Here is an 11504-nt window from a genome sequence, read left to right as displayed (position 1 = left end):
ACACACACACACACACACACACACACACACACACACACACACACACACACACACACACACACACACACACACACACACACACACACACACACACACACACACACACACACACACACACACACACACACACACACACACACACACACACACACAAAGGGGGGCAGAGCCACTCACCAAGGGGTCACATCTGTTACAGCAGGACAATGCGTCTGTTGTTGTGGTTCAAAGCAAACGCGTCTATTAGCTCCTGCACAGCCAGGGCTCTTGCTCGTTCTGCATTGATGGACAGCAAAGCCAAATTGCTATTCCTCAAGTCCCCGCTGTTGCTCCTCATGTAGTTTTTCACACGCCGTAAACAAGAAAAGCTGCGTTCGCAGTTTGCAGACGTGACAGGCAGTGTGACCGATATACACAAAAGTCTGTGCAAATCAATAAATGCGTCCTTGTATGGCCGGAGAAGGGAGAGAAATTTGTGCGTGGTTTTCACGGTTTGTCCCTGCTCCTGCTGCTTTTTTCGGTCAAGGAGCCGTCGAACTTGGTGCAGTTCTGCAGACAGGTTGTCCGTTTTTACCCCATAATACTGGGCCATGGGTGATAGGTGCTCCAGCTCAAGGAATGACTTGTGAGTTGGATTTAAGGCAGACGTGCCCTGCAGCAAGCCACAAGATTCAGACGAAAACCGCCTTTTCATTTCATTGACAAGTCTATCAATGACAGGGTAGTAGCAGTGCTTGCGGATGTCATCAGAGGAGGTGAGAGGTGGAAGTTTTCCTGTTGGAGCATCAACTACAAACTCCTGTAGGTGGCATGCAGGCTGAGTCTGACGTCGCTCTTGTCTCAACTTGACGAGGATGCCAGTCTTGGTGGAGAGGGCGTGTGCTTTGTCCAACATTTCCTCCCATGATTTTTCATTTCTCTTTTGGGAGAGGGATGTAATGACCGACTCAACAAGATCCGTAGCAGAGGCCAGTTGAAAATCCCCTGCTGATCTTACATTCTTGACACAGTCAACAAAAACTAAATTTCGCCGGTGGGCATGGCAATGTACATAAAGGGCCTGTGGCACCTCCTTCCGAAATCTCTCCTACACACCATTATTACACCCCGACATGACAGCGGCACCGTCGTAGCATTGGCCAATGCACATGTTGTGATCAATGTTGCATTTGCTGAGCGTCTGTTTGATCGTTGTCAAAAGTGAATCTGCGTCTAGTCCATCAGCTGGGGTGAAGTGAAGGAACTCCTCCTGTATGCCATCGTCATGTACCGCACTGCCAGACACCTGCTCCTTTTTACTCACGTCTTTGCTCTCATCCACCATCAGTGCAAACACTCCAGCTTCCTGTACTTCCCCGCTGATTTGATCCCTGACCATATTTGATATCAGCTCAATTAGCTCACCTTGTATGTCGTGGTGTGTGTACTTTGCATTTCTTGGATTGTCAGATTTTTTTTTTCAGTTTTGTCAAACTTGCCAATCAGGTCTAAAAGTTCGATGAGTTCCCCGTTGGCTGGTTCACTCTCCCTATGCCCCCGTAGTGCAATGGTTTGACACGCAGTGTCACGCAATGCTTCCACAACTGCCCGCATATATTCCCTGTTTTCACATTCAGTTTTTGAATGTCCCTCGCTGAGTGCGTTGCTGATTTTTGAGCCACTCTCTTTCCTTACTTTAAATTCAGACCATGCATCCATGGCACATTTATGTCCACTGCTCACGTCATGTGTAAGGAATGACTGCGTATCTTTAACCCAGGTACTAAATCCGTCATGGGTAAAGGCGGTTTCTTTATGCAGGGTATATGCAGGAATCCTGAAGTCAAATTTAATACCTTTTAAGACCTTTTTTAAGACCCTTTCCATACATTTTAAGACCTCATCGCAACTTTGAGTTCTAACCGGTTACATTGGCAACACACTTTACCTCACATTGACTATATTGATTGTAAGATAGTAAAACTAAACAGAGTGCAGACAGACTACTGAAGCCTCCTTTCCACATGAACTTCAACCTCTCTTTTCCTCCCCCTCTTCTGACAGCCCAGCAGCAGCAGGAGACGTGGGGAGAGGGAGGCGGGCTCTTTTATCGTTATCAGAAAATGATCACATAGGGTTGGACCCCCCAGAGCGTTGCGTATGCCGTTCTACCCAAAACTGTCTTGCGAGCTCGTGGCAGAACCATGAAACCAAAAAAACAAAAATATACAACGGTCTACCCACCTTGGGACCCGTTACCGTAGTCGTTTATTCCCCCCCCCCCCGCACACAGAGCGGAGCAAGGCAACGAAACTTAAAATAATAAGCAGCATTTTACGGCGCGCTATGCATGGAGCCGCCCAGTGGTGTAGTCCAGGGTATACGCAGGTATACTATACGGCGTATACCCACTTATTTTTCAGACAGCATGGCGTATACCCACTTCTCAATCACCGCTGGTGCGCATTATTTAGTAGTGGCTCAATGTCATTTCATAGTACTGTGAAGACTCATGACACAAACCTACTCTGCCTGGTACGTCTACACTACAGGCATCAAAAAATGCTTTCAACGCTTCGCCCATTCACTTGAATGGGGTGACGTAGAAGATTTGTAATCTTCGCCGAACTGCATTGTGGGGAGCATGGCATGGCTTTGCAAGCATCACGAGCATCTATCGGCATCAAAAGCTGAACAATGTTCAACTTTTGAGGCTCGATGCTTGGCATCAGCCAATCAAATTCCGTTTATGCAAATCCCGCCAGTGCAAGCTCAGCCAATCAAACCACGTACAAGCTGGGAGAGCCAGACCGCAGTTCATTTCCTCATATTCCAAACGAGATATTACGGTAGCAAATCACCCGGTTCTTTACGACCGAAACTATTTACCGGGATACAAACCGGAGGAACCAGGCATGGAGGGAGGTGGCAGAGACAGTGGGTGAAACTGATAGTTTTTTCGCCTGTTTGGAGAGTTTATATCCAGTTTACTTCGTTTTAACATTGCTATTGCTCTGTATGTCGGGGGCGGGAGATTCATGTGATTGGTTGCTCGCAAAAAATCGCCAAGCTTCAGACACGCCTAGCTTCAAGATTTTTTCATGCCTGTAGTGTAGACGGGCCTTCGCTGGTTAGATTGGTCAGGTTTTCAGCGCGAGAACTGATGAAAAACCAATCAGAGGCAGAGTAGGGCGGGTCTTAATAAGGGAAAAAAACTGCATATAGACAAATGTTAATTTACTTTCAACTATTTGCCATTACAAAAATTGTATGAACTGTTAGAATGAAGCGAGCCATTCAGACTAAAATTTCCTTTTACAATAAACATCCTTGTGGAACTACATCGGCCAGCAGCTCAGCTACAGATAGTGAGGCTAGAACACCGGAGCTGTTAGCTGATAGCCCTGTTATCATCAGCCCTGACATCAGCCCAACACCTGCGCTCCCTCCGTCCCCCTCATCCGTTGAAGAGGATGCTGACAGGGAAGGAGATGAAGACGACAATAACGGTGGGTCTCACTTCTATATTTTAAGATTTTTGTAACAAATCGTAGCTAGGTAGTCATATATACTAACATAAAAGTAGTAATAGCATTATTTTTGTTTAAATTTAGTATTTCTGATTCTAGTGGCGCTAGTTAGCTATTATAGCTTCATGGCAATGAGCACAGCACACCTTAGTGAGACAGAAAGACATTTGGAAAATACATCCATTATTTGCTGCAATCCATATTTATTACTCTGAACTTTATTGTGTCCCTTATGCTAAGTGTCTGCCCCAACTTTATTTTCCCGACATTTACATTTATCTTGTACACAAAATCCATCCCCATACACCAGAGATAGCCTGAAGGCTTTTCAAGAGCATAGCTAGGTACCACGCAATCTGAAGAACGTTAGCGCTTAGCTAACGTTAGCTAACATAATGCTAAGATCATCGTGTGTTTGGTGACGTGACACAGCTATCTGCTTAATTGTAACATTAGCTGTGGCAACTGAAGATTAGTGTTTTGGATTGTCAGCGTTTTCCTGTCAAATGGAGATAAAAAATTAGCTAGCTAGCACTAGCAGCTACATAATTTGAGGTCAAATGTAGCTAGTGCTAATTTATAGGAGACTGCACAATCTGAGGGTAGATGTTGGCTGCCAGTGGTCTCTTCTAATTAAAGACAGCCATTTATCCCGCCGATCTACCTCTTTTAGGATTGAATAAAGTCTTATATCTGTGTTACTTTGGCGACTGTTGTTTCAGCCAACAGCTTAAAAATAGCAAGGGCATTTTGACCTTGTGCGACGCACAGCCAGATTCGGGCATAGCGACGCTACGTGGAATCCACGAATTTGGATACATTATGAAAACGGGTACTTTTATTTTGAAGGCAGGATGCGGTAGGAAGTAAAAGACGTATATGACGGTAAAAGTTTAAAAGTGCGTCTTCCTCACGAAAGGAAACGTGCTGTTGTTTCAGGGTGTCCGCGGGGTCTTAAAAAGTATTAAAAGTTGATAAATCAATTTAGCGAAAATTAAGGCTTTTAAAAAGTATTAAAAAGTATTAAATGGCATTTTCCAAGGTATTAAGAAGTCCCACAGCAACGACAACATGAAACACCCTTTAATTTACTGAAACGACATGTCGGGAAACCCCAAAAGGCGGCCCCATGCATAGCGCGCCGTTTCGTTGCCTTGCTCCGCTCTGTGTGTGTGTGTGTGTGGGTGTGGGGGGGGGGGGGGGGGGGAATAAACGACTACGGTAACGGGTCCCAAGGTGGGTAGACTGGCATACATTACATTACATTACATTACATTGCATTTAGCTGACGCTTTTATCCAAAGCGACTTACAATAAGTGCATTCGACCAGGAAGATACAACCTTTAAGAAAACAGAATCATATAAGTCCATCAGGTTTCATAGAGCCAAACATTTCAAGTGCTACTCAACTGGCATTTAGAAAGCCAGCCCTTTATTAGTATATAAGTGCTTTGTTAGTAATTCTATCGCTCGAAGTGGAGTCTAAAGAGATGAGTTTTCAGTCTGCGTCGGAAGATGTGTAAGCTATCTGCTGTCCTGATTACAATGGGGAGCTCATTCCACCATTTTGGAGCCAGGATAGCAAACCCACGTGTTTTTGCTGACGGGAACTTGGGTCCCCCTCGCAGTGCGGGTGCAGCGAGCTGTTTGGCTGATGCAGAGCGGAGTGCACGTGCTGGGGTGTACGGTTTAACCATGTCCTGGATGTAGGAAGGGCCAGATCCATTCGCAGCATGGTACGCAAGTACCAGTGTCTTGAAGTGGATTCTAGCAGTTACTGGAAGCCAGTGAAGGGAGCGGAGGAGCGGTGTGGTGTGGGAGAATTTGGGAAGGTTGAAGACCAGACGAGCTGGATGAGCTGCAGAGGTCGGATGGCACATGCAGGTAGACCAGCCAGGAGGGAGTTGCAGTAGTCTAGGCGTGAGATGACGAGAGCCTGGACCAGAATCTGCGCTGATGTCTGGGTCAGCTGGGGACGTATCCTCCTGATGTTGTAAAGCGTGTATCTGCAGCAGCGGGTTTGCATGGAAGATTCATCGTTGACACGTACAAACTGAGAGCGTTCAGATAGATAGGACCTAAACCAGCCTAAAGCAGTTCCCTGTATGCCAACTAAGTGCTCTAGTCTTTGCAATAGGATATCATGGTCGGTAGTATCAAATGCAGCACTAAGATCGAGCAAGACAAGAATAGAGACAAGTCCCTTGTCAGAGGCTATTAGAATGTCATTTGTGACTTTAACCAGAGCTGTCTCTGTGCTATGTTGTGTTCTAAAGCCAGACTGAAAATCTTCAAATAAATCATAGTTTTTTAAGTAATCACACAGCTGTTTTGCGACTGCTTTCTCAAGAATATTTGAGAGGAACGGAAGATTAGAAATAGGTCTATAGTTGGCTAAAACCTATGGATCGAGGTTGTACTTTTTAAGAAGCGGTTTTATCACTGCTACTTTGAATGATTGTGGAACATAGCCTGATAATAAAGACATATTTATAATATTTAATAAAGAAGTGCTAATTAATGGAAAAACTTCTTTTAACAGCTTAGTTGGAATCGGGTCTAATATACACGTTGATGGTTTAGAAGAGAGAATCATTGAATTTAATTGTTCAAGGTTTATGGCTGAAAAGCATTCTAGTTTACTATCTAGTGTAATATTAGAACTTAAGTGTCCGGGAGCTGTTGATAACACTATACTGGTCAAAGGCAAGAGGTCATTGATTTTGTTTCTAAGAGTAACAATTTTATCGTTAAAAAAGCACATAAAATCATTGCTACTGAGTGCTATGGGAATAGAAGGCTCAGTCGAGCTGTGGCTCTCTGTCAGCCTGGCTACAGTGCTGAAAAGAAATCTTGCATTATTCTTATTCTCATCTATTAATAAAGAGTAGTATGCTGCTCTCGCTTTACGCAGTGCTTTCTTATATTCATTGAGAGTAATATGCCAAATTAAACGAGATTCTTCAAGTTTAGTGGAACGCCATATCCTTTCAAGTTGTCTCGACTTTTGCTTTATTTTGCGAGTTTCGGCATTATGCCATGGAGCTAATCTATGTTGTTTTATTTTCTTCTTTTTCAAAGGAGCAACAGAGTCTAATTTTATTCGCAGCGCATCTGTAGCACTATCAACAACATGATCAATTTGGGGTGGTGTACATTTTGTATAAGTTTCCTCCCCTACATGCAGACATGCTATCGAGTTAAGTATTGGTGGAATCTCTTCCTTAAATTTGGCTATAGCACTAACAGATAGGTTTCTGCTGCAGGAGCTTTTGACTAATGCTTTGTAGTCTAGTAACAGTACTTCAAAAGTTACTAAGAAATGGTCGGATAAAGCAGGATTATGCGGTTCGACTAATAGTTGCTCAATTTCAATACCATAAGTCAGAACAAGGTCAAGAGTGTGATTATAGCCGTGGGTTGGTTTATTTACACTCTGACAGAAACCAACAGAATCTAATATAGAGTTAAATGCAACAGTAAGGCTATTTTTATCATCGTCAACATGAATATTAAAGTCACCTACGATAATTACTTTATCTGTTTTAAGTACCAAAGCTGATAAAAACTCAGAGAATTCTGATAAGAATTCTGAATAAGGACCTGGTGCACGGTACACTGTAACAAATAAGATTGGATACGCATTGCATACGCATTGCATACGCAACGCTCTGGGGGTCCAACTGCTCCGTGTGTGCCCTATATGATCATTTTCTGATAACGATGAAATAGCCCGCCTCCCTCTCCCCACGTCTCCTGCTGCTGCTGGGCTGTCAGAAGAGGCGGAGGAAAAGAGAGGCAGTCACCGTTTATTAAATATTCTTATATTATTATACAGAGAACAGAGTCATTATCAATTTGTTTTAAAGCTCAATAAATAACAAAGAAGACCTCTGACCGGCACTTTTCTAATTTTGTACGGAAGATTTAAACTTTAACGGACATGTTGACCGGCGGAACATATTTTTTACGGAAACTGCCGCACGGTCCCCTCGTTCCTTGGAAAAGGCGGAGAGGTGGGTGTTTTTCATCTGCTGGTGGACTACCTGAGAGATACAGCAGGAGAACACGCCGTCCACCGCGGAGAATAAACAGAAGGGCAACCATGGCAACCATGCTCCGGGTTCTTCTTCGCTGCTTTTGGTGTATTTCGGGCGGCAGCAGCGCCACTTACAGGCCTGACATATGTACTACATCGTTTCCAGCATTTCCAGCGGTCTAGTGGTCTAGTGTGAACGGACACGTTAATGAATCGAAAGCGTGTGAAAGGAAGCCTTTTTTGCGCTTGCGTATGCGTTTTACCGTGTGGGGCCGGGGTCTAAGCCAAACTATATCCGGTCACAGAGATCTGCTATTTTAAAGTAAAGTCAACACATATGGACCCTAAATATAGTCTATATTAAGAACGAGAAAAGTCTTAACATATATATCCTTTTTTGTAAACATATGACAAATGTGTGAGGGTGATGACGTCAGAGCATCGTCCTATGTGCCAGGGCTTAGCCCCGGACAGCCCCAGCCCAATTTAACCCCTGGGTATTTGTGAGGGAGCTCCTATATGGCATTACCCCGCTGAAGCTCACCAAAGTTTAATATATTTCATAGTTCAAAGTTTTGTCAATTGTTTTGTTTATTGGTCAAATACTGGTTTCTAATGTTTTCTGAGGAGTTTGACTGGAATGAAAGAGCACAGAGTACAGAAGCAACAAAGCAGCATACTGCATTAAACCTGACCTTCACAGAGAGGTTGAAGTTCATGTGGAAAGGAGGCTTCAGTAGTCTGTCTGCACTCTGTTTAGTTTTGCTATCTTACTATCAATATAGTAAATGTGAGGTAAAGTGTGTTGCCAATGTAACCGGTTAGAACTCAAAGTTGCGATGAGGTCTTAAAATGTATGGAAAGGGTCTTAAAAAAGGTCTTAAAAGGTATTAAATTTGACTTCAGGATTCCTGCATATACCCTGTGTTTACCAAGGACCTGGTTGAAAAGGGCACAAGGTTTGTCTGTGTTTAGGTCTAATTTGTGTGCAACGTTGAGTCACGTCATAACGCCTTTTCTTCACACTTTGTATTGACACAGCCATGGATAAAGCTACAGCTAGGCCCTGTGTAATTGACTATTTGACTATTTGGGGGCTAAAATGAAAAAATCTAATAATGCAGATTATGAAGGTGACAACTTTACACTTTTGAATAGGTTATGGTCATTGTTCCCCTTTTATAGCCTATAATTCAATCACTTTTGTTGTTCTTCCCTTAGACATCAATAATGACTGGCCTGACCTGTGGACTGTCAATCAAAAAGAGGATTTTAAATCCAAGAACCCCTGGTTGGGATCCAAAAACAAAAAACTTGGTAAGTTTAGGTATCTTGTTAGTTTAGGTAGCTTCTGAAACAGTGGACACACATTAATATTGTGTGCGTGTGTGTGTGTGTGTCCTTTTATGTATATGGGAAAAATAGACCATGCACACATACAGCTGTGGATACAGTAGTTACATTGTATGTTTATGCTTCACAGGATGTCTGGTTTGTAGCAGTGTGAACTCCATTGGGATCAACAAGGAGCAAGGTGTATCACTCTCAAGAGAATGGATGAACTTTGAAATTCAAGTGTCTTCTCAGGGAAGTAGAGAAACAAGTCTGTCAGTCTTGAGAAATAAGATCAGGAAACATGCTTTGTCCAAGGCACACTCTCAGGCTGTGAAGGTGGCAGAACAACAAAAAGAATCGGCCATTGAGAATGCAGTGGAGGTTATGACTGAGTCCTACAAGAAGGAAACTGATGCTGTGTTCCGAACAGCCTACCATTTGGCCAAAAAGAACAGACCCTTTTCTGACCATGAGAGCCTCATTGAGCTGCAGGAACTGAATGGTGTTAAGATGGGCTCAATACTTCATTCACGTTACAGTGCAACACAAATCATACAACATGTTGCCAGTGAGATGCAGAGCAAAATTGTGAGTAACATAATAGCATCATCCACGAAGTTAGCTGTCCTTATTGACGAGGCCTCTTCTTTAAGTCACAAACCTGTCATGACAGTTTCTGTAAAAGCGTCAATTGAAGGAGCAAGCCCTGAGTTCATATTCCTTGATCTAGTTGAATTAGACAATCAGAGAGCAGATGGCATAGAACAGGCTTTACTCACCTGTTTAATGAAGGCTAGCTTTACAGAAGAGTGGCTTCTTGAAAACTGGGTAACATTTGTGTCTGATGGAGCCAGTGTCATGCTAGGAAAGAAGTCAGGAGTAGCAACCAGGTTGACCTCGAGATTCCCAAGGCTCTTTGTGTTGCACTGTATGAACCATAGGCTGGAACTAGCTGTGTCAAATGCTGTTGATGAGGTGACGGGTGTCAACCACTTTAAAATATTTATGCAGAAGCTATATTCACTTTATAGTATGTCGAACAAAAATGAGCGTGAACTCAAAGATGCAGCAGCTGAAGTAGGCTCACAACTTCTTCGCATTGGCAGAGTTTTAGATGTACGCTGGGTGGACAGTAGCTTTCGTACTGTTCGTGCTGTGTGGACATCCCTGGGAGGTCTTGTGCAGCACTTTAAGAATGCGTCTTCCGATGAGATGAGGTCCACCAAAGAGAAACAAATGTACAGAGGTTTATTATACCGTCTTCAAAGTCCTGAATTTATCTGTGACCTTGGGCTCATGTATGACACTCTCCATGAACTAAGTGTCCTGTCACTGGAGCTTCAAGCTCATTCTATAACTCTCCTCAGAGCAGAGCATCTGCTGAAACGCTCAATCAGAGTGATACAGTCTTTCAAAGAGAGTCCAGGTGAAAACTACTGTGAGGCTTTAGAGGCAAAAGAGGCTGGGGAGTATCGCTCTATAGCTCTAGTAGGAAATGCAAAGCTGAAGTCAATCAATCCAGGCCAGTTCTTACAAAGCCTTGTGAACAATCTTGAGCAACGCTTGTCTTTCGAAGATGCGGTCATCAAGGACTTCAGCATCCTTGATCAGAGTAAATGGCCATCAAACCCCAGCATTCGCCATGGTGAAGACCAGGTTAAGCGACTGTGCAAGCGATTTCACTTGTGCACAGACCAAGCACTGAATGGGATGCGAGACCTACTGGAAGAGCCCAATAGTGAGCCCAAGGACCTAAAACCACTCATGAACTGTATGAAGACATTCCCTGTCAGCACAGCAGAGTGTGAGAGGAACTTTAGCCTTATGAACAATATAAGCTCAGACAAAAGAGCTGTACTACTGATCTCAAACATAGCAAACTTGATGATGATTAATATCAACGGCCCCCCTACTTCTATGTTTGATCCTCAAAAGTATATGAGGACCTGGTTGAAGAGACACCGTGCTGCCACTTCTATGCGTTCAAGGCAATGCGGTGTGAAAACTCCTGCAGAAAGCAAGTCTGTCTGGAAAATACTGTAATATGAGCACTTACTTAGAAACCCAGCACTGGGTTGAGAGTCACTTTGGTTTTCATGGATATGTTGTAAAATGTATATATTTTTGTTCATTGTTAACTATATATTGTTGTTTTGTAACATATCGTTTTGAATTTATTGTTGAATTATTTGAATGATGATATTCAATATTTGTGGTGATATTTATTTATATATATATATATATATACACTATATTGCCAAAAGTATTGGGTCACCTGCCTTGATGTGCATATGAACTTAAGTGACATCCCATTCTTAATCCATAGGGTTTCATATGACGTCGGTCCACCCTTTGCATCTATAACAGCTTCAACTCTTATGGGAAGGCTTTCCACCAGGTTTAGGAGTGTGTTTATGGAAATATTTGACCATTCTTCCAGAAGCGGCAACTGAAGTTGGATGAAGAGACTGGCTCTCAGGCTGTGCTCCTAATTCATCCCAAGGGTGTTCTATTGGTTTGAGGTCAGGACTCTGTGCAGGCCAGTCAAGTTCATCCACACCAAACTCTGTCATCCATGTCTTTATGGACCTTGCTTTGTGCACTGATGCACGGTCATGTTGGA

General features: G+C 43.3%; 1 protein-coding gene across 1 annotated transcript; it reads left to right on the top strand.

Moving 5' to 3' along the window:
• Positions 1-2256: 2256 nt before the first annotated feature.
• On the top strand, positions 2257-11245 carry LOC307019965 (E3 SUMO-protein ligase KIAA1586-like; the record flags this gene model as incomplete). Its single annotated transcript, XM_079651061.1, has 5 exons — positions 2257-3485; positions 8768-8863; positions 9030-9771; positions 10249-10685; positions 11208-11245. Exons 1-5 carry the CDS (start codon positions 3260-3262, stop codon positions 11243-11245), a joined length of 1539 nt encoding a protein of 512 aa, XP_079507187.1. The 5' UTR covers positions 2257-3259.
• Between the last annotated feature and the right edge of the window lie 259 nt (positions 11246-11504).

This window comes from Notothenia rossii (assembly GCF_949606895.1).
Source record: "Notothenia rossii genome assembly, chromosome: 9".
NCBI classification, from domain to species: domain Eukaryota; kingdom Metazoa; phylum Chordata; class Actinopteri; order Perciformes; family Nototheniidae; genus Notothenia; species Notothenia rossii.
The sequence above is the reverse complement of the archived record's forward strand: the minus strand, read 5'-3'. Positions and strand labels throughout refer to the sequence as shown.